This window comes from Lacerta agilis, chromosome 1 (genome assembly GCF_009819535.1).
Source record: "Lacerta agilis isolate rLacAgi1 chromosome 1, rLacAgi1.pri, whole genome shotgun sequence".
Taxonomy (NCBI): Eukaryota; Metazoa; Chordata; class Lepidosauria; order Squamata; family Lacertidae; genus Lacerta; species Lacerta agilis.
The window spans coordinates 10,041,414-10,065,810 of NC_046312.1; the positions used below are offsets into that span (position 1 = coordinate 10,041,414).

Here is a 24,397-nt window from a genome sequence, read left to right on the forward strand (position 1 = left end):
CCTGTGCACAGATTCCTCTGACAAGGCCCAAGCTCCAAGGTCGAGAGAAAAGCAATGGATCACACCACCGGGAGGGTGGTTGCTGAACTCTCTTTGCTTTAGACTCTCCAACCTGCAGCAGGTGCTTAATGATGCTGGACAACACTGCAGGGCTGTTGTAAACCACTCAGAGCCTGACCAGCAGCATTCAGTGTGAACTGGGGTTCAAAAGTCATTCTCTCTCCCAAGAAATTAATGTTTGTTCATTGTGGGTGGCGTTCAGATTTTCAGCTCTCCCTCCTTCCAAACTGGGAACTATGGATCTTCCCCACTCCCACCAATGGTAGGAAAGTAGCTGGAGAGAGGGGCATCTATTTATTTATTTTAAAAAATAATTTTATTGGTTTAAAATCAACACACACACAAACAAACAAACAACAAAAGCTTGAAAAAAGAAAATGAAACAAAAGAATTTTATCAGCCTATCACCCATTCCCACCACCCTTCTGAGTAATACCCCTCCCCACTCCCCCACTGTATTTAAGGATCTGGTGACTTCTGTTTCAGTGTATCTGAAGAAGTGTGCATGCACACGAAAGCTCATACCAGGAACAAACTCAGTTGGTCTCTAAGGTGCTACTAGAAAGAATTTTCGATTTTGTTTAAACAAAAAATAGAACAATACATCACAAATTCACAAGAATATTCCATCAGCTTCCGACTTCCTTGATATGGGTTCTTTGTTTTCTTAATTACTTGCCTCTATCTTCCAATAAACTTTATCCTTATTAAATCTTGTTTGCATTCTTTATACCTTAATCAATTCCAAGAGTTATTCGAAGCATTCTAAAAAAAATTATTTGAGGGCACTGTTCTTTTAAAAAATATTGTTTATAAATTTCCCATTCCCTCCTGAAATTTTGGGTTGAACAATCTCCGATCTTTTCTGCCATATATGCAAGTTCCATGTACTTAAGCGCTTTTATCTGTGAAAGTAGTAACACACACATGCGTTTTTGCAGAAAGATTTGCATCCCCGAAGAATTTCCTTTCCCGGGAAAACCTGCCATTCTCCCTACCTTGAATGCTTCTTTTGAAGAACGCTTTGCAGCCCTCACATGACCAAACGCCATAGTGATATCCTGAGGCATAATCGCTGCACACAGCACAGAAATGGGCATCCCTTTTCGAGACGGGGCTGTTTGTGGAGGGGCTGGTACAGTCGTTGCTGTTGGCTTTTCTTTTCAGCGTTTCTCTGAGGGAACAGGAGAAGAGCCGTTAGGAAACAGTGAAGTGGCACGCACACATTTACCTCATAACTTTTTGTGGAGGCCCTCAAAACATTTAGGGTGGGGTTTGTGTGTGTGTGTGTGTGTGTGTGTGTGTTACCTCAAAACCTTTGGTGGTTTTTTTGTTTTGTACCTCCATAAATCTGGCTGCCTTTACAATGCTGCAGGAAGGACCCCTTGTATAGGGAAGTTTTTTAACGTTTAACGTTTTGTTACGTTTTTGTATATGCTGGAAGCCGCCCAGAGTCAGATGGATGGGGTAGAAATAATAAAATTGCCGCTGTTCCTAAAAATTATATTAAATTACCACACATAAAAATATGTTTGAAGTACATAGCCTATATATTCCCACTGTTTGCCCCTTATTCCAAAGTCCTAGTCCAGGGGTCAGCAAACTTTTTCAGCAGGGGGCCAGTCCACTGTCCCTCAGACCTTGTGGGGGGCCGGACTATATTTTGGAAAACAACAACAACAACAAAATTCCTATGCCCCACAAATAACCCAAAGATGCATTTTAAATAAAAGCACACATTCTACTCACGTAAAAACACCAGGCAGGCCCTACAAATAACCCAGAGATGCATTTTAAATAAAAGCACACATTCTACTCATGTAACACGCTGATTCCCGGACCGTCTGCAGGCTGGATTTAGAAGGCGACTGGGCTGGATCCGGCCCCCGGGCCTTAGTTTGCCTACCCATGCCCTAGTCACTTCCCTTTCTGCTTACCTGAGGATGTGTAAAAATAATGGCTTTTTTTTTTTACCTCAGCAGAGCCAAACTGACAGTTTTCAATGAAAAACTTTTACGTTTGATTTTTGTGTTGGGGAGGGGAAGCGAGAAGAGCAGGGGGCTTGCTAACATTTCTTCAGTAGCTGAAGGTTGCTATACATCCAGATTTTCCTGGACATTACTGGGGTTTCAAAGGCGGAACTGACATCTGGGGTGAATTTCCAAAAGGCTGCGCTTTGTCCTGGATGTTAGTCAAGTCAATCGAAAACTCATGGGTTGTTTTTTGTTTGTTTGTTTGTTTTGTAAAAAAAATAAAAAATTGGAGGGGTTATGCTAGAAGCTCAACAACTTTCGGGTGTCCAGGTTTTTACTTTTTGAAATATGGCAACCCTACAATAGCTGGCGTTGCTCAACAAATCCAAAGAGGCTCCTTTCGAACTCAAGCAAAGTTTTGTACATCGTATTTAAAAACAAAACCCTTTCATTAAAATAATAATAATAATAATGGCCTATGCTCATTTAATCAAGGAAAGGGAGGGTTGGCTCTATGGAGTTCATACTCTTCCCATCTTTGAACTTTCATTTAAGTTATAATTCACGAATGCTCAATACCACAATCATTGTTTCCATGGCAATAAATTAATGACATGAACACACCATTAAGACACCGCCACAAAAAAAAAAACGAACGGGAGGAGAAGCACAACTGCAAAAAGGGGGGTATCTGCAAAGGCAGATCATTCTGAAGACAAGAAATGACTCCTTAAGACCAATTCTCAGAAAAGAAGGCAGGAAGGTGATCGGTCAAAATCTCTGCTGCAATAAGCCATTCTCTTGTCACAAGCCTGACTTGCCATGATAGCAAGAAACCCACTTATAATGTATATACCCTTTGTGCTGGAGGAGACTCTTGAGAGTCCCATGGACTGCAAGAAGATCAAACCTATCCATTCTCCAAGAAATCAGCCCTGAGTACTCACTAGAAGGACAGATCCTGAAGTTGAGGCTCCAGTACTTTGGCCACCTCATGAGAAGAGAAGACTCCCTAGACCCTGATGTTGGGAAAGATGGAGGGCACAAGGAGAAGGGGACGACAGAGGATGAGATGGTTGGACAGTGTTCTTGAAGCTACTAACATGAGTTTGGCCAGACTGCGGGAGGCAGTGAAGGATAGGCGTGCCTGGCGTGCTCTGGTCCATGGGGTCACGAAGAGTCGGACACGACTGAACGACTGAACAACAACAACAACCCTTTGTTTGTTGTTACTTTTGGGGGGGGAAGCAAACAAACAGTGGTTTACGAAAAGAAGAAAATAATGGAATTGTCAGAAAAAGAAAAAGAAACAGTTAAAAACAACTACTGGTATGTAAAATATTCAAATATGAATAATTATCTGGGTAAAGGTAAAGGTAAAGGGACCCCCGACCATTAGGTCCCAGTCGTGTCCAACTCTGGGGTTGCGGCACTCATCTCGCTTTACTGGTCAAGGGAGCCAGCATACAGCTTCCGGGTCATGTGGCCAGCATGACTAAGCTACTTTTGGCGAACCAGAGCAGAGCACAGAAACGCCGTTTACCTTCCTGCCAGAGTGGTACCTATTTATCTACTTGCACTTTGACATTCTTTCGAACTGCTAGGTGGGCAGGAGCTGGGACCGAGCAACGGGAGCTCACTTCATACTGCTCTCTCAAGATCTATTTTCAAACTCACCACCTTATCGGGCAATGCTATATTAATGGTTTATTGTCCTTTGACACACACACCCCCCAAAATACCATCCAGTTTGTCTATAAAGCTAAGGTAAAGGGACCCCTAACCATTAGGTCCCAGTCGTGTCCGACTCTGGGGTTGCGGCGCTCATCTCGCGTTACTGGCCGAGGGAGCCAGCATACAGCTTCCGGGTCATGTGGCCAGCATGACTAAGCTGCTTTTGGCGAACCAGAGCAGAGCACAGAAACACCGTTTACCTTCCTGCCAGAGTGGTACCTATTTATCTACTTGCATTTTGACATGCTTTCAAACTGCTAGGTGGGCAGGAGCTGGGACCGAGCAACGGGAGCTCACTCCGTCGCGGGGATTCGAACCACCAACCGTCTGATCAGCAAGCCCTAGGCTCTGTGGTTTAACCCACAGTGCCACCCGCGTCCCTAATTATCTGGGTAGACTTGCCTAAAGAAAAACGTTCTTAGCAGGTTCCAAAAAGAGTACCATGAAAATACCAGTCTGGTGTCAATCAGCAGGGAGTTCCAAAGTTGTTCACACTACAGCAATCTCCCCCCCCCCACCCACCCAAGCCTATGATTTGGAGAAACAACACTGCTGGAACTCATGAAAGACAGATAGATAAGCATTTGTTACCTGTGCATAGGAAGGACATGATCCCCGGGTCTCGCTTCGCACCACGGGCTTTTTGGTTGCTCTGCATATAAAACGGACGACTGGCAGTGTAAAGTCAAAGGAGAGATGTGGTCAGAACCAGACCATAACATGCTTGGGCTGGCCGACTGTCTGAGAGAGGCACTTTCCGAGTCGCCGAAAGTGCTTGGAATGCTGTAGTTCATCATAGCGGGGGTGTAGAAGGTCATGGCCGGATACTCATGCCTGTTTTCCATATAAGAGGATGGTATGTAAATTGGGCTGTGCTCTACGCTCAAAGCAGACTGGCTGCAGCTGAAAGGGACAGGAGAGACCAGCTCGGAGAGGGAGCTTTTCACTTCTGTTTTGGTACATCCGAGATCTTGGACTGGTGGCAACTGCGAAAATTCCTTGTGAGATGATGCACAGAGGGACATGCTGGAGCCAAGTGCCTCCTCTTCAAGCAGTCATCCTCAAATATTTAATCTGGAAAACAGAAACGTTAAGAATTATAGGTATTTGGTCTCCTCTCTTGCTGCACGACTCTGGGGCTGAAACAGGTGGAAAAGAGGGCAACCTCCATTGTGCAAGCAGAAGTCCTTGCACAATCTTCTGCTGATGGAACTCATTGGTTGAATCCTGTCCAAGATGTCTACAAAGACACATGACCTGATCATGTGCGATAACAACAGATTATTCCACTTTTCTTGGATGGATTTGCCAGTATCTAGATCAGGGATGCGGAACCTGTCACCCTTCAGATGTTTTCGCTTGACCATTGACCATGTTGACTGGGGATGATGGGAGTTTGAGTTCAATGACAACTTGGAGGGTCACAGACTCCCCAACTTGTGCTCTGAACCTTGGGTTGTTCTCTGATTGCTTGCTTGATTTATTTTTAAAACTTAACTGCTGGGGATATAACATCACAAAATGTATTTAAGCCTGTGGATATCTTTGGCTGTTTATCTTCTTCCTACATGTATTTCCCATTAATTTCTAGGGGAAAGACCAAAACAACACATTCAAATGACCCACAACAAACACACAGGGCTAAATTTAGACTTTGTTCTCTTTGACCCAATGAAAGCGCTCACAATGCTCACATAATAACTTTGACCCTCACTGCCAGAGGAATTACTTTGCAGGCACAGAATCTCAAAAACATCGATTACGGTAAAATTAGTCATCACAGTCCTTAAGCCAGAGGAAGAAGCAGAGCTTTGTTGTACAAGAGGACCTGGCAACCTATACTATTATGATTCTTGGTCCACAGATAGACTAGAAGAATGAGGAACAACTTGAAACAACGTCATTCACCAGAACATCTAAGATAAATTTAGAATAACAGACTTTTATAGAGATGGAAGGGACCCCAGGGGCCATCTAGTCCAACCCCCTGCAATGCAGGAATCACAGCTAAAGCATCCATGACAGGTAAACATCCAACCTCTGCTTAAAAACCTCCAAGGAAGGAGAGTCCACAACCTTCAGAAGTAGTCCATTCCACTGTCCAACTGCTCTCACTGTCAGAAAGTTCTTCCTGACGTTTGGTCGGAATCTCCTTTCTTGAAATTTTAATCCATTATTTTGTGTCCTGCCATCTGGAGCATCATAATGTAGGGGGAATTTTGGGGAATTGGCAAAATGTCTGGGCTTTTGAAACTTGCCCCCCCAAAAAAGCTAACTTTCCTAAAAGCAACTTGCTTTTACCAAAAACATTTTTTGTGTCCCGATTTTTACTTCTTGAAATAATGTGACCCTATTGTATTACCTCTGGCTATATTACCACCTCTAAATCTTCTCTTCCCCTGAACATAACCAACTCCCATCAACAATCCCTGAGTCTTTAGGACCTGCCTGGGTCAAATGACTTTAAGACAAGTCCTTAGATTACCAGTTTCCGAATTCTAAGGAAATACCTCTGCTGCTGTAGAGGGCTGGACTCAAACCAGCAGGTGGAAATATCGGGTGAGCAGATGGCAAAACATTAGGATAAACTATATGATGGTAAGAGGCATTTTAGCTTAATCTAGGCACTCATCTGCCAGAGATGCCAAGGTTGCATTCTGCCCTGTAGATCCTGCACGGAGCACTTTGTTCCGATTCTGAAGAATGTACCGTTGTCAAAGGTACAAGCAGTCCCTGAAAACACAAGGTTGTGTACTGAGTCTCTGCCTGAGACATCTTGCAAGGCTGACAGCAATGTGACTACTCAGATTCTCACTTGCTCCTGTCAACATATTTGGGAGCCTCTGAGATTTAGAGTGGTGGTTCATCATCTGAACTACCAAACATTTCACCAGTGCTGATTTATTAAAGCAACCACCGGGGGGGGAGGGGTGTCAGAATAACATTTCCCCATTTTTAAAAGAACATAGATTAATGACTGAAGGCCTGGGCAACGAGGAAGGTTTTCGCCCGCCACCTAATGACATGTAATGATTGTGCCAGGTGCTTGCAGGTTGTCTAAATATTTGCATGGAATAATAATAAAAATTATTCTGAACACCTTTTCACAAGGTTTGACCTGGTACATGTAACTAATTTATATTCGCAGCCCTCAGCACAATTAAAGGAGTGTGTGTGCTTGTGTGTGTGTGTGTGTGTGCTTAAAAGAAGAGGAATATTTCCAATGATCATTAGAAATAACTTGTCCTTAGGAAACACAGTTCTTAAAAGCAGGTGTTTGTAGAATGTAGTGTGAACTATAAATATATTTGCTACTGTTATTCAGTGAGTAGCTTTCTGCTTCCACAAATCAAAAACAACCGAAGAAAACGGCTTGGATGTCTGAAGTTATAAAAATGACCACACCACCAATATCTCCAAATTTAGTCTTCTAGCTGTTTCTGCTGAGCTGCTCTGCGTTTGAACGATCTTTATTTTGTTCCCGCTCCCACTGAACAATTTGCCAATTATTTCTCCAATCAAGTACAACGGCTGATTCAGATGCCACGGTCAAATAGGTACACAGATAAAAGATTAAACTAACCAAGCCGAAGGAGATATGCACGTACAAACAAACAAACGGTAAATTGATGGTTGACGGGAAATCCTGGAGAAAAGATCTATGTATTCAGGCTTTTCATACCTGTAGCGATATGTTGCCCAGTTTCGAAACGAAACAAAATAAAAATAGAAGGGAACAGAAATTGTGTTTCTTATTAAGGTTTAAGGTGCTGGTTTTGACCTTTAAAGCCCTACGCGGCCTAGGACCCTCGTACGTACAGGACCGCCTCTCCTGGTATATCCCGCAGAGGACCCTAAGGTCCACGAATATTAATAGCTTAAGGGTCCCGGGCCTTAAAGAAGCCAGATTATCCTCCACCAGGGCCAGGGCCTTTTCAGTGTTGGCTCCGACCTGGTGGAATGCTCTGTCCCATGAGACTAGGGCCCTGCAGGACTTGATCTCCTTCCGCAGGGCCTGTAAGACAGGGCTATTCCACCTGGCCTTCAACTTAGCCTGATCTTTCTTCCTTTTCCCTTCCCCTTTTTCTATGAAGAAACCCTACTGAGACCCCACCTTAATTTTCTCCCCTGGTCTCCCTAGCAGGATTAATCTGGCCAGTTAGCCCTGGTGATGCCACATTTATGTTGTATTTATGCTGTTTTTAAGCTGTTTTTAAACTCGTTTTTAATCAATGTTTTTATGTTTGTTGTTAGCCGCCCTGAGCCCGGTTTTGATCGGGAAGGGCGGGGCATAAATAAAAATGTATTATTATTATTATTATTATTATTATTAGACTGGTCAAAGCAGAGCTGGCCCAAGATATTTTGGCGCCTGAGGCAAACCGCAAAATGGCGACCCTCGCCACCAGGGAAGAAGGGGTGTGTGAAGATCTGCATCAGGAACAAGGAGGGAATAAAGAAATACATCAGGACAGGGGCGTTCTTAGCCCCTTGGCTGCCGGGGGCGGGAAGCCAAGAGACACCCCTGGGGGGCGGGGCGTGCGTGCGTCATGACGTCATGACGCATGCGACGCCCCGCCCCCGGGGGAGCCGGGCGGCGGATTCAGGAGTCTTTGCGCGCTGCAAAGACTCCTGAAGAAGCCTCCGCCCGGCAGCAGCACCCCTTCTTGCCACGGCTGCTCCCGCAGGTACGAGCAGCCGCGGCAAGAAGGGGTGCTGCCGCCGGGCGGAGGCTTCTTCAGGAGTTTTTGCAGCGCGCAAAGACTCCTGAATCTGCCGCCCGGGCTCCCTTGGCGCAGCACAAGTCAGGGCAGGGAGAGGGACGGGCCACCTCGCTGGCCCGCCCCTTGCTTCCATGCCGAGCTGCGCCGCTGCAAGGGGGGGCTATTTTTGGCGCTGCTGGGGCGGAGCTGCAGGGGCGGCCAGCGAGGGGGGGGTGACACCCCTCCTCGCTGGCCGCCCCTGCGGCTCCCCCCCCCCCCGCAGTGCCGAAAATAACCTATTTTTTTATTATTATTTTTTAAAAAATAAAAAATCCCAGTGGGCGGGGCTGGCCCCCCATGTGTCACCCCAACAGGGGTGCTGCCCGGGCCCCCCCGCCCCCTCCGCCCCCCCCCTGCGACGCCCCTGCATCAGGAACCAGGGTGGGGGAAGATTGGTGGTTCCTCCTATTTGCCAAGAGACCGATGTAGAGGAAGCATTGGGGAGAGCAGCTGAGGAGACGCCATATCCAGCCTTCAAGGAATGTGCCGGAGCTGTTGCAGCCGCAGTGGCAGCAGGTGATACATTCCTTGGAGGCAGTGCCAGATTTACGTATAAAGCTAAACAAGCTAAAGCTTAGGGCCCCACTCTCTTGGGGGGGGGGGTCCCAAAAAATTTAAAGGGGGAACAACTGGGTGTGCATTTCCAAAATATAAGATTAAAAAAACAAATAAAATAAAACCTACATACAGCAACAGTGTTTTGTGTTGTATAGGCTCCTATTTGTTATGTGCAAATGGCTGCAGATATCTATTAGGTCCATAAATCACTATAAAGCAGGCACATCCAACAGGTAGATCGTGATCTACCGATAGATCACTGGACGTGTGTGGTAGATCACCGGTAGCTCACCGGCTCCCCCAAAGAAGTTCAACAACTTTGGCTCCCCTCATTTTTTTTGCCCTGCACCCTCCAAAAACAGGGATTTCCTTCTTTTCCCTAAAAAAAAGCTTGACAACTTTGACCTGAACCCCCCAAAAGGGGGTAGATCACTGCCAGCTTTTAACTCTGTAAGTACCGGTAGATCACAGTTTCTTGGGAGTTGGCCACCCCTGCCATATAGCATATATTCAACACAAAAAACAGTGACAATTTGTTACTGACAAAGGACAGCTGAACATATAAAGGGCCCCATTCCCTTCAGTAGCTTAAGGCCTCATCAAACCTAAATCCGGCCCTGAGATCCAGCATCATTTGCCTTTTCAGAAACAAAATTGTTGGCTGGTTGGTTTAAAAAGCTTTCATAGTTTATAGTGGCAATATTTCAGCAACAGCTTGTGCAGGCACTCCATACATGATGATAGTTGCTTACTTTTACCACTGTACCTCTTCAGATATAGGTGCTCAGAAAGCAGCTGAAGAAAGCCTTGAGAAAGTAAATAAACTGCAACAGCACTGAAAGGAGAGAAATGGGCTCTTTTTCTTCTTAACTCTCCTTTAATCATAGCAATCATAGGTGCTAGAGCCTCGTAACAACATCTATTCAAGGAAACCTCTGATTGTTGCATTGAAGTCCATTCAACAAATACCTAGCGAAGCCAGGATAATTTCAGCATGCAAATTGGTGAAGCCTCAATTAGCGTTAATAAACCAGAGAGCAAACACAGAATATTCTGCGCAGTCTGAAGCTCTGAGACTGCAGGAGGACTGGAGAGAGAGAGAGAGAGAGAGAGAGAGAGAGAGAGAGATCACTCCTGGTCAGTCTAGCTCAGATCTATATAGCAGTCCCTCCAAGTGTCCCTATTTTCCAGGGACAGCCCTGAGAAAAGCAGTCCCAGTTTCTGATTTGATCCTGAAATGTCCCACTTTTCCTTAGGATGTCCCTATTTTCCTTGGAAAAATGTTAGAGGGTATGGAGCTAACTGACCCCTGAGCCATCTGAAGGCAATCCTGTATAGGGAAGTGATTTTTTTAATGTTTATTGTTTTTATTATATTTTTATGTATGTTGGAAGCTGCCCAGAGTGGCTGGGGCAACCCAGTAAGAGGTGTGGGGCTTAAACAGTAAAATTATCATTGTGGAATGGGATGTCCCTATTTTCAACAGAGAAATGTTGCAAGGTACACAGAATAAGGTCATATAATTCATGTGGGGAGATGCCATATTTTTGGATGTCTCCCATACAAAAAGCAAAAAAACAAACAAAACCCAGGATGTAATAACTTTCACATCCAAAATAGAGGCTCCATCTCTCTTCCTGTTCTGCTACTTTGCTATAGACAGGAAGTCTTTATAGCTGGTGTAAACATCTGAATAAACAACACACATACACAAACCCAGTGCTTTCCCCCCCCTAAGGGGTACTCTTGTTCTGACTTTAAAAAAAGTAAATCACAATTTTATAGTTCAAATCCTTAAAAATAAAGAGAGTACACTGGTACCTCTACTTACGCACACCTCTGGTTACATATCCTTTGGGATATGCACGTGGCAAACCCGGAAGTATTTTTCTGGTTTACGCTGCACGCATGTGCAGAACAGGCACCTCAGGTTGCGAAAACCTCAGGATCCGACCGGAGCTCCAGAACAGATCCTGTCCGCAACCGGAGGTACCGCTGTAAATGGACAAAAGTACAAAGATTCACAAAATGTTTAGGGGTATGCGCAGGGCTGTCTTAAGATATCAGGCACCCTGGCGCGGCTGGCAAACTCGCACTCCCATGCTCCGCCGGGCAGCCGGAGGGCGCGGCCGGTGAACTCATGCTCCTGTGCTCCGCCAGGCAGATGGAGGGTGCGGCGCGGCTGGCCAGCTCGCGCCCCCCGCGCTCTGACAGGCAGCCGGCGGGCGCTGCCGGTGGGGCTGGAGTGCGCCAGTAGGCTCAGTGGTTAAGACGGCCCTGGGTATGCGTACCCCTGCGTTCACCCCCCCCTCCCAGAAAAAAGCACTGCACAAACCTATAGAAACATGCACACAGGCACATACCACCTCCAGGCTGCAGTGGCACAATCCTGTACCCAGACCACTGCCTGCACCCTGAGATCATTATCGGAGGCCCTCCTCCATGCTCCTAGAGAAATCCAGAGAGTGGCTTTTCAGAGAACGGTCTGTGAAATTGTAGCCCTTTCAAGACTCTTAATCTCGGGGTAATGGATTCAAGCCCCACTTTGGGCAAAAGATTCCTATGTTGCAGGGGGTTGGACTAGATGACTCTCATGGACATAGGTGCCAACTCCCTGGGGCCCTGGGTGCCCCAAATTCCGGGGTCAGGGCCATATATGCTACGTGGCACTCATGGCCCCAGGCAGACACGGTTGCAGGGCCAAGTTGGCACTCCCGTTCAGGGCTCCTTCCTTCCAGCTCTACAATTCTATGATTCACATCTATTTGACTCCTGTTATGTACTGAGTTGAATAGGATCCAAAATGCAGCAGTCTGATTGGTCCTAGAACAATAGGATTGAGATTGCAGCAGTCTGACTGGTCCCAGAACAATAGGATTGAGATTGCAGCAGTCTGATTGGTCCCAGAACAATAGGATTGAGATTGCAGCAGTCTGATTGGTCCGCAGGAGCCACCCAATCCAGCTCCAGGTGGAAGTGAATCCGCACTCCGATTGGCATACAGGAGTATCCCGGAATTAGCCAATCACGTGGGGCCCATTGTGTAAATAGTGTATATAAAGCAAACGTTTTGGGGGAACTGCATTCCTCACTACTATGAGCTGAATAAAGAGCATGAAATTCACACTGGACTCCGAGTATATTTCAACTCCCTAAGCAAGAAAGCCAGCTTCCTGGCAGGATCGCCAGCCTCGTTCTTGAAGTCAAAGCGATACACCTCAGCTCTCAAAGGAACTAGAGCAATCTCCCGGTTTTGTTGTTGTTGTTGCAAGAAGCAGAACTCGGCCTGCTTCATCTCTTCTTGATTCAAAAGCCCTTGGACAAGAACAAAAATCTGTCTGTATGTCCACCAGACAGTGAGCACACCGACGCAAACCCCACATGCAATAATCCAAGAATACAAACTATGTCACAAAACGATACATCACTTCACATGATATGTGTTGTGTATTAAGTAAGATATTCTGTCAGCCGGGTGGAGTAATGTCATTGGTCAATTTAAAGAGTACAAGCACAATCCACAGCCTGATTGGGTCCCGCCGGAAAGTTTGAATATTATTGGTTCCCGCTTAAATGTATCTTTCCCCTCTGTACCAGTGTGTCTATAAATAGAGCTTCCCCTACCCCCTATTCCCCAGTCTTGTCCTATCCTTACAATAAAGAGCTGTTCACGAAGAAGTGTCTCTGGACTTATTGCTCCACGAACCCAAGACACAACATACGTTCACTGTTATATTTTTTTTTTTACCAGCCAAAGTATTCAATTTAATTCCTATTAGCCTTTCTGGGCTCCCCCACCCCTCCCCCGTTACTTAATATACTTACATTGCTTAATTGCAGTAGATGGTAAATTTTCAAGGCCTAGTCTGTTAAACTGATTTTTTTAAAAAAAACATGTACTGTAGGTAAAAAAAAATCAAAACTTGGTCCATGTTGCAGAGGAATTGGTTTTAGACATTGGCCCCCTGCTTCTGCAAATACCGATGGTCACTGCGACCTGCAAAGTGTGTTTATTTGAACCACACCCAACTGTTTCCTGCGCAAGTATATCCTTATCGTATATTTGATGTCCAAATTTTGGGCTTCAATTCCTTCCGAAGAGACAAATCTATTAAATCCAGCCTGTTGAGTCATATTTGCACAACTTTAAACCCAAGAGTTGTGTCAATATAAAGGAATCCATGAACGACATTACCAGTTTTATTGGTTTTTGCGGGGACGGTGTTTTCTGCTTAAGAACAAATTTAGATGGAGTAAAAAAGGAAGATGGAAATTTGTTTTTGTACGCAGTAGCGGCCGCAAGAATTTTGATTGCATCTTATTGGAAGACACAAGAAGTACCTAGTATACAGGAATGGCAAGAAAAATTATTTAGCTTCCTGGATTTGGCAAGATTAACAGAAGTGATAAGAGGTGGTAGTAATCAAAAATTTAATCAAAGATGGGAGAAATTTGGAATATATATGAAAAACCAGTGCCCGAATATAAAAACTTGGATCCATTTCTAACATTCTGTATTGGTAAAAAAGGGAAGGAAAGACAAAAAGTCAATAAATTCACATGAACTTTGATTAAATGATTGAAAACGCAGTAACAAGTAAATTAAGCAATCCGGGAGGAGGGCAGGCGGAAGCCTTAGTCAAGTTTACAACTGGGTATTATGATTTATGATTAACTTGGATTAGTTATGATTTATTTATTTAAGTAGTGAATATTGATATTTTATTAATAGACAATATGATTGAATGAATGAATATGTACGACTTGTTTTGTTTAAATTTCTTTTTGATGTATTATGGTTATGTGTGTGTGTGATGTTTGTTTTCTTGTGTATTGTTTTTAATGTATGAATGTTACAATTCTCAATAAAGATTTATTTATTAAAAAAAAAAAAAAAAAAAGAACAAATTTAGCCATTCGTTTCAGAAAAGCACATCTTTATGTAGGGGGTTTATTTCAATCGGTTGCAATACTGGCCTTCCTCAGGAGCTGTAATAATGTCCCATAGATGCTGGGTAGCCGGGAACTCCTCGAAGCATAGGTGGTTTCAAGGCCGGCAGTCTCAGCCTGAGTCCTTGCCAACAGGAAGATGTGAGCCACGATATGCTGTTTCTAAGCATCAGGAGACAAAATATTTCCTGCTGCTGATATTTGCTCCCACAGTCTCCTTTAATCAGAAATGCTTTATAATTTCTTTTCCTTTCTCCTCTTTCCCCCCCCCCCCACTCGTCTCTTATATTCCGGGGGACAGAATCCACAATATTTTTATTAGGACCAACTGCAACGTCAAGAGAAGAGAGAGGAAGCTTCTGGGGGCTTCTGAAGCCCCCAGAACTCTTAATCAGGCTGGATTTTAAGCCAAGTTAGGATGGTGCTGACAGGGGGAGGAAAGCTTTTTTGATGCTGAAGTCACAGAAGTTTGGATTTGATATCCCGCTTTATCACTACCCGAAGGAGTCTCAAAGCGGCTAACATTCTCCTTTCCCTTCCTCCCCCACAACAAACACTCTGTGAGGTGAGTGAGGCTGAGAGAAGTGTGGCTAGCCCAAGGTCACCCAGCAGCTGCATGTGGAGGAGCGGGGAATCGAACCCGGTTCACCAGATTACGACGAGTCTACCGCTCTTGACCACTACACCACACTGCAAGATAAATTAAAATACTATTTCTGACTTTTAAAGGGGGGGGGAGGTCAAAAATAGGTCATAGGAAGAGATATCCGACTTTGGCTGGCTGGAAGGCATATATAATCATAGAATTGTAGAGCTGGAAGCACCCCGAGGGTCATCTAGTCCAGCCCCCTGCAAGGCAGGAACATAGCTGTCAACTTTCCCTTTTTGTGGGAAATTCCCCTATCAGTACTATAGTCTATAGTATAGTACTGATAGGGCAATTTCCCGCAAAAAAGGGAAGGAATCTTTTGCCCAATGTGGGACTCAAACTCATGACCCTGAGATTAAGAGTCTCGTGCTCTACTGAGTGAGCTATCCCAGGACAATGCAGCAAGCTTGGTGAAGCTCAGGTGATCTCAACCTGCTGAGTGCCTGGATGGAGGACTAGCTGGAAATCCTATAAACCTTCATTATATTTAGATCGTCGTAAGCTGCCTTGAGCTGGCTTGTGCCTATAAAGGCGTGGTGCAAATTTATAAAATAAAGATACAAGCAGTGCCTTAAACCCCCTGGATGTAAATGAGGATGGGGGTAGAATTGGATTCAGTTCATATATAAAGGTGAACCTACCTAATCCACATTTTCCAATGCAGTAAATGAACCGAAACACAGCCATCTTTCAAACGTCTCATCTCCCTGAATTTTGCAATGCAGTTCTCTAGGCAGGTCATGTGCAAAAAAGAGATGGAAATTGACTTAGATATCAATCCAGAAAAATAACCATACTTCAGCAGTGGACTGGGAACAGTCTGAACTATCTGAATGTTCCAGCAGTTCTCATGTATTCCTCGTTTAATACAGGGATTTGGAATTCGTGGCCCTCCAGACGTTGTTGGACTATAACTCTCATCCTCCTTGACCATTGGCCATACTGGCAGGGAGTTGATGGGAGCTGAAGTCCAGCAACATCTGAAGGACATGGGGTTCTTGTTGATCTTAGCCATCTCTTCAATTTAAAAAAATAAACACCAGGTGTGCCTTTTCTTTTAAAGTCTAAGTGATTCTCTGAAACAAGGCACATTCCCTAGCCACCAACAACTATGGATTAAGGTTGGCTAGCAATAGGGAGCAACAAGCCATGACCTGTTTTTCTGGTTTGTTTATTCCACTTCCTCGAACAGCTCTTACCACCAGAAAGGTCTTCTGGATATTTAGTCGGAATCTCTTTTCTTGTAACTTAAATCCACTACCTGTCAGAGCAGGAGAAAACAAGCTTGCTTCATCTTCCGTGTGACAGCCGTTTAGATATTTAAAGATGGCTACCATATCTCCTCTCAGTCCCCTCTTTTCCAGGCTAAACATACCCAATTCCATCAACCATCCCTCATAAGGCTTGGTTTCCAGACCCTTGATCATCTTGATCGTCCTCCTCTGCACACGTTCCAGCTTGTCAACCTCCTTCCTAAATTGTGGCACCCAGAACTAGACACAGTATTTCAGGTGTGTTCTGACCAAGGCGGAATAGCAGTACTATTACCTTTCTTGATCAGACACTAGACTTCTGTTGATGCAGCCTGGAACAGTGTTAGCTTCTTTTGCTGCTGCATCACACTGTGGACTCATGTTAAGCTTATGGTTCATTAAAACTCCTAGATCTGGATGGGAGAGAGTCAGGAGTGAACAGCAGAAAGCAATGGGATTAGGCTCTCTGAGAACAGAGAGTCAGTTTCAGGAGCACAGTAAGAATCAATACTTTGGAGAGCTCTGTGGGGCAGCTATGTCCTGATATCACTCCCTCCAACAGTGAACTCTGTGCTGCCATGCTAACAGGAACAGAGCCACAACTGATAAGCCTGTTTGTAACTGCTGGTAATATTGCATTTTTAAAATTGTTGTTTGGGAAACCCTGGTCTAGAATGCTATTCACATGCTGAGTGCTGAGCATGAAGATCTTTTAATAAGAAAACAAATTTATCAAAAATAGATGGCCAAGTGTTCAAAATCTTGACAGGAACCCAAATGGAGGAGAACCTGGAAGAGGTAAAGAAGACTTGGCAATTCTGTCCAAAAGAGATACTGTAAATGCAATATCCTGCAAGGTTCAGAACTCTCATGAGATCCCATGCACTCCGTCACTGTATGAACCAGCATCCTGTCAGAGGCCTGGTGCCTCCTTCCCAAAGTTCTGGAAGCTTCTGCCTTAGAAAGAGTGTATGATGCTCACATGTGTGATGTCATGCACACAACATCAACCCCCCCTCCAACTGCCCTTGCAAGCTGGCACCTCTGGCCTTAACTATTCCCCTACGAAAAATTTCACTGCGCGCCACTGGTTTAAAGCAGCAAAACAGAACCCTTGGAAGAGCCCTAGTAAGTTCAGACTTGCCCAAGGCCAAAGTGGGAGATTTGTGACTTAGCAGGGAAATGGAGCTTCATTCAAACCCAACGCTGCCTCAAACACCCACCCCAATCCACTCCAGCATTGGTGGGACACAAATCTTGGAAGCATCATGCATAATTTTACCTTCATAGAATCTTAGAGCTGGAAGAGACCCCAAGGGTCATCTAGTCCAACCCCCTGCAATGCAGGAATCTCAGCTAAAAGCATCCATGACAGATGGCCATTCCACCTCTGCTTCAAAACCTCCAAGGAAGGAGAGCCCACCACCTCCCGTGGGAATCTGTTCCACTGCCAAACAGCTTTTACTGTCTGAAAGTTCTTCCTGATGTTTAGTCGGAATCTCTTTTCTTGTAACTTAAATCCACTAATTTGGGTCCTACCTGCCAGAGCAGGAGAAAACAAGCTTGCTTCATCTTCCGTGTGACAGCCGTTTAGATATTTAAAGATGGCTACCATATCTCCTCTCAGTCCCCTCTTTTCCAGGCTAAACATACCCAATTCCCTCAACCATCCCTCATAAGGCTTTGGTTTCCAGACCCTTGATCATCTTGGTCGTCCTCCTCTGCACACGTTTCAGCTTGTCAACCTCCTTCCTAAATTATGGCACCCAGAACTAGACACAGTATTTCAGGTGTGTTCTGACCAAGTCAGAATAGCAGTACTATTACCTTTCTTGATCAGACACTAGACTTCTGTTGATGCAGCCTGGAACAGCGTTAGCTTGTTTTGCTGTTGCATCACACCATAGACTCATGTCATGTTAAGGTTATGGTCCAAGACCCCTAGATCCTTTTTCACATGTGCAGCTAGTAAGCCAGGTGCCCCACATCCTATATTTGTGCATCCGGTTCTTCCTGCCTAAGTGCAGAACCTTACATTTGTCCCCATTGACATTCATTTTGTTAGTTTGCGCCCAGTCATATTGAATTCTGATTCTGTCTTCTGCAGCATCAGCTACCCCTCCCAGTTTGGTGTCATCTGCAGATTTGATGAGCATCCCTTCAATTCCTATTTCAAGCTTTAAGCTCAAATTTGAACTTCAAATCAGTTCAAAATGTCTAGCAGGGTTTGTTTGTTTTTGTTGCTGGTTGTCTGTGCGTTTGTGTGTTTAACTGATGGCCAAGAACTATTGAGAGGTAAGAGTCCTGGTAATCTACTTTGAAGAGGTTGGCAGATTTTAGCATGTGCCAGTCCATAGTGTACTGCATCTAGAGCCAAGAACAGGTGAAACTCGAAAAATTAGAATATCGTGGAAAAGTCCATTTATGTAAGCAATTGTTTTCATTAGCTACTGGAGTTTAATATATGAGATAGACTCATGACATGCAAAGCGAGATATGCAAAGCCTTTATTTGTTATAATTGTGATGATTATGGTGTACAGCTGTTGAAAACCCCAAAGTTGAAATTGTTAATTTGGGGTTCTCATCAGCTGTACGCCATAATCATCACAATTATAACAAATAAAGGCTTGACATAATCTCCCTTTGCATGTCATGAGTCTATCTCATATATTAGTTTCACCTTTTAAGTTGAATTACTGAAAGAAATGAACCTCTCCATGATATTCTATTTTTTCGAGTTTGACCTGTCTAGCATCTCTTTCCTATTCTGAAAAAAAGAGCAAAACATTGACACGAGGTCTCAAAAATGTATTAATTACAATCCCTAACTCTGCATTTGTGTTCATGTGCCTACTCAGGAATAAGTCCATGTTTGTCACGGAGCTTAACTCCCTCCCAGGTATTATTATTATTATTGTTGTTGTTGTTATTATTATTATTATTATTATTATTATTATTATTATTATTACTCGTAGACATTAAGCATGTTAAATTAACGGGCACTAGAACATATGTGGTCAAACATTTGTAAAAACAGATTTTCTTTTCCTTTTTTTGATTTTTTTGCTCGTATTTGTCTTTCACTTTCTGCATTTTGTTGTCGTAAAGATTGTAGTTTTTCAGGAGTCAGATTTTCTCTTTGTTTTACATTTAACATTACTTTTTTATGTTCATTTTCCTGTTCTTCAACAGATCTATTTTTTATTCTTTGTCTTTTGGCCTTTGTACTGTTTAACTCATCTTTCTGAGTTGAACACTCTTCTTATGAATGTTGTATATATGTATCTGTTTGGTTTAGGCCTATAGCCTCTGTTAATTTTTTTAAAACTTTCTTTTTCAGGTTTTTTTAAGTAAATATAGTAAGATACAGTTGTGTTCACTTTTTAGCTTTGAACATTAGATTTCCATGCCATTTCACAAACTGTTTCTAAAACTCTTAATAGAATCATAGGATTGTAAAAGGCACCCCCAAGGGCCATCTAGACTTCTGGCTCCGAGGGGATGGCCAGGAGGCCCTCGGGGCCCAAGCATCCAGGGGGTGGAGGACGGCTCCTCTGGGAAGAAAGGTTGCAGGAAAAAGCAAGCGGAAGGCGACCAGAGAGGCTTCTGCCCAGCGGGGAGAAACGTTCCTCTCCTCTCTCGGAACACAAACGCGAGACAGGAGCAGGGAAGGCCTTCATCAGGCGGAGTGAGGGGGCGCGAGGAGGAGGAAGGCGGCTGCGCTTTGGGGGACCCCCGGGACACTGCAGACCCCGGCGCCCCCAGAATAGACCCCCTCAGAGAAGAAGAGGCGGAGGAGGAACGGCCCCCTCGCCGCCGCCTCTTCCTCCTGCCGCCCACAGCAGCCCCCAAAGGAAAGCCAAGAGGCCTCTCTCGGCCCCCGCGCGCCAGGCGGCCCCACTTGGGTGGGGCCCACTTCGCCCCTCCTGCCGGGACGCACGTGCGCAGATGCCCTGCGGCCTCCCGCCTTGGCTTCAACTGCTTCACGGGCGGGGCGGCGATCCTCTCGCGGCCCCCCCGCCGCCGCCGGCCGCCCAAAGTCTCTGCGTTCCAAGTCCCAACGGCTGTCCGTGGGGCACATGCGCAGTAGCGCAATCCCACGGACACAGGGACTGGACGCAGAGAGACTTGCACTTTATTAGTGTAGATTTCTACCCTGCCCATTTGGCTGGGTTTCCCCAGCCACTCTGGGCGGCTTTCAACAGAACATTAAAAACATGTGGTACATTTAAAAACATTAAAGGTACATGTGGATAAAATGGCAGCCTCTGGAGGATAAAAGAATTACATTGTCATGTTGGGGGGGGGGGGTAAAAGAAAACCCTGTGGTGTCTGCACACATGTGGATGAAATCTGATCCTTCCAAAAGGCACTGGAGATAAATTCATTTCAAAATATTATTATTATTTTTATTTTTAAAAAAACCTTTAAGCCATTTCCCACCTGAGGTGATTTATTAAGATCATAGGAAGCAGCCTCGTACACAACATTGGTCCATCCAGCTCAGTGCTGTCACCACAGACAGGCAGTATCTCTCCAATGACTCAGGTAGATGTAAGTGGAGATGGAATAGAACCAGGAGCTTTCTGCATCCAAGGCAGGTGCTTTCCACTCAGCTACGGCTCTTCCTCGTTATTTTGGCACTTGCCTTTCCTTGTTTTTATCTTGCTATTTGTATTGTCATGGCAAAACACCCCGGGAATTTTGACTTTCGGGGCGGTACGGAAATGTTTTGAATAAATAAACAAATAATGCATAGGTACATGCTGTGAAAGCCCACCAAGGGTTCTGCTCTCCTGTGTGCTGCTAGCTTGTCTGGTTTTTGCTTTGTTCTCCTCGAATTGAGAAGGCTGCAAGCAGGAAGGGGTCCCAACAAGCTGGTTTGCCATTATGTGGATGCATACTATTGCTCGTCTTGCAAACCAGAATAGGATCCACACATTTCTGCATATTGCAAGGAGACACAATTTCTCGGGCTCATCCAAACTTTTTTTTTTTTTCAGGGACTGGATCTCTGCCCAACTATTTGCCGTTTTTATCATTGGCATTCCAAAAATGTGAACGCACAGACATTGTGATTCAGCAGAGTATTAAAAATAAAAGAGAAGGCTGCAAAATTATAATAAACATAGGCTGTGCTGCACGGATCCGGAACCACAGACCCTTTTTAACTGATGTGATCAGCTAGCCCAAAACGCTATCTTGAGGTTTAATCCTACAATCTCTTCACCTCTGCGTTGCATAGAAATTGCATAACGCTCCATGTTCTCGACCCTTTGCCACACTGGGCTTCTCCAAGAAGTGGACTGAGTAAACCGTCCGAGTAGCCTTTGTCAGGGAGAAACAAATGAGTACAGATGGTGCACATTTTGTGGGGGAGGGGGGGCTTTACCAGGATAAATCCCTCTACCCACTTTAAACAAGCGGGAAATTGTGAGGTTCAAGGACACAGTGCCCATGAAGTCACCATTGTCTGAGCCAAACCATTGGTTGTGCTAACTCGGTATAATGCTGCAACCTCTGGTTCGATATGGCTTCCCAGGGACTTGGGTAGAGATGCGCGGGGTTGAACCAGAGATCTGCAACAGACAGCGCATGGGCTTTACCTCTGAGCTGTGGCCCCCTCCTCGTGGAAAGGCTACGAAAAACAGTAATGAAGCCAAGCCCTAAGAGGGCAGCAATCTGGGAGATTCGAACCCTCACATTCAATGCCACATTTCAGGCTGCAAAACACAACCTTTTGAGGCATCGCTAGCAATTGCACAAAGCCCTTGGCGTGGTGTAAGAGGGAATCGACACCTGTCCTGACATCACTGTGGCACAGAGTGGGCTACAACTCCAAGAAAAAGCCACAGAAGATGTGTATTGGATGCATATAAGACTTTGCCTTGGAGACTGGTTTCCAGTGCAAGGAGGACTCTGAGAGGAAACATGTTACAGGTAGGTAGCCGTGTTGGTCTGCCATAGTCAAAACAAAATAAAATAAAAAATTCCTTCCAGTAGCACCTTAGAGACCAACTAAGTTTGTTCTTGGTATGAGCTTTCGTGTGCATGCACACTTCTTCAGATACATGAAACATGTGATACAGTTAAAAGGAGGCTTGTACAGAGTAACCACAACAAGCCCCCCACCCTCGACTTTCTTAACAGGGATGTGAGGGCTTCAAGGATGCGACCTTCAAGTCTGTGTCTCTCTGTTTTAGGAAGCATACACACTGGGCAAGATCCAGCCAGAGCTAAATGATTTGGAGTCCCATTGGTTTCAATGGAAGTGAGTTAAGCAACAGCTTAAGTTCCCCACTGACATCAATGGGACTTGGGGGCATTTTACGGTGAGCAAATTGTGCCCAGTGTGTGATTTTCCCTCAGAGCTGGGGGGTATTTTTCTACCCAGCAGTTAACAGTCTACTGCTACTTCCATATAGTGGAATTAGGAATTGATGAGGCATTAGTAGAATCGATGAGGAATTGGTGAAATTAATTAATTAATTGGGAATGCCATTGAATTAACCCTTTCATAACATTCCTTAAAAAAAAGAGTAGAGCATAGATACAAAGGCTGAAAAAACTCTCATCCCAATGGTGAGCCTATGCCTTCCTACTCAGAAGTAATCTCCATTGAACTCAATGGGGAGTACTCCTGAGTTATTTGCATATAGGATTACATATTTAAGTTCCCCCACTGCTCAGACTGGGCTCAAGCCAAAAACCACTGCTCCACATCATTATAATGGATTTGAGATCTTTTTGCCCAAATAAACTCCAGTAAAACAGGGAGCTCCAAGCATATGAAAAAATAAATCATTTGGCTTCTCTCTCATTCATATCCAGTTTCCCCATCATTTTGGTTAAAGTATTCACATGAGTTTTTGAACACTTGTGCCATCCCCAGTCTTTCTTCTTCAGGTGTCATTTAAACACAAACACACACACAAACACACACACACACACACAGAGACACACACAAAAGCAAACCACAAATGACTTAAGTAACAAACTTTTGCAATTTTTTTCTAGACAACTTTAAGAGATAAAAAATCTGAAAGGGATAATTCTGAAATGGTCCCAAGAAAGGCCATTTTGAGCTTTATTAATCTAACTGTCCTCTTTCCAGAATTATTATCAATCAAATCAACAATAGCATCATTTATTGCTCTCCCATACCCCTTTCCATGATCCATTACCTCTCTCTCTCTCTCTCTCTCTCTCTCTCTCTCTCTCTCTCTTTCATTCACTCATACACAATCTCTCTCTATATGTATTAAAATTCACACAGCTCAAAACAAGCACCTACCTGAGTGCTTTTGAATGGATTATTCTTGACTCTGCAATTACTGGGAACACATTAAACCCGAGCCAGCATTTCCGAGTTTGCTTTCTTTGCTTCCTTTTGCCTCACCAGAGCAACAGCTGTATCCAAGACCGACTCCGACAGCACACCGCTGAGCCTCCGTGAGCTCAAATACCAGCCGCTACGGAGCGGTATCTTGTCAGCTAGTGAGCGCGCACACACGCACACATGCAGACGCCCGGTGTTTTCTTTCCCCGGCAAAAGCAAGAGCTTAGTTTAAGTTCCCCCTCCTTCCCTGACATGACAAATTTCAGAAGCTGGTTAGTCACTGCCTGCTCTAGTGCCCGGCCTTGTCTGTGCTCGTTCTAAACTAGTCTATCCTTGCAGACACCGCAAGAATAATCTATTATCTGACAACACAGACCTAATTACCAAAGGAAATATTTGAACCAAGTATCCTTAACCAGGGACAGGTCCCTGTGTATTATTTTATTTTTATTTTTTGAAGGGTGTGCTGCTGGTAAAAACTCTCTCCCTTTTTTCCCTTGGGAGGGGAGTAGTTGGGGAGGGCCATGTTTTTATTTATTTAGTAAGTTTGCGACCGTGCCCTGACAGAATGCAACAGAAGTCTTAGGAGAGCCAGTTGCATCTTGATTCCACACACAGGCTGCATTAACCTTGGAGTAAGCGGGTGGCGCTGTGGGTTAAACCACAGAGCCTAGGACTTGCCGATCAGGTCAGCAGTTCGAATCCCCGCGACGGAGTGAGCTCCCCTTGCTCGGTCCCAGATCCTGTCAACCTAGCACTTTGAAAGCACATCAAAGTGCAAGTAGATAAATAGGTAGCGCTCCGGTGGAAAGGTAAACGGCATTTCCGTGCACTGCTCTGGTTCGCTAGAAGCTGCTTAGTCATGCTAGCCACATGACCCGGAAGCTGTATGCTGGCTCCCTCGGCCAGTAACGCGAGAGGAGCGCCGCAACCCCAGAGTCGTTCGTGACTGGACCTAATGGTCAGGGCTCCCTTTACCTAAGTCTCCTTAAACTCAATGGGACTGACTTCTGAGCCAGCATGCATGGGATTACACATGAATGCATGAACATAACACCAGTGGGCTGCTTCTGAACTTTCACCCTCACCCATAACTGCCCCTCAATGTAGTAATTG

The 24,397-nt window shown here is 44.8% G+C and overlaps 1 protein-coding gene across 1 annotated transcript in view; it reads right to left on the minus strand.

Moving 5' to 3' along the window:
- Positions 1–23,504, minus strand: part of ESR2 (estrogen receptor 2) — a 55,835-nt gene extending 32,331 nt beyond the window's left edge. Inside the window, exons 1-3 of the mRNA XM_033136462.1 lie at positions 23,237–23,504; positions 4,359–4,841; positions 1,059–1,234 (exon numbers count right to left, since the gene is read on the minus strand). Of these exons, the coding sequence (XP_032992353.1) occupies positions 1,059–1,234; positions 4,359–4,792 (610 nt within the window). The 5' untranslated portion in view covers positions 4,793–4,841; positions 23,237–23,504. The remainder of the gene's footprint in view (positions 1–1,058; positions 1,235–4,358; positions 4,842–23,236) is intronic.
- Between the last annotated feature and the right edge of the window lie 893 nt (positions 23,505–24,397).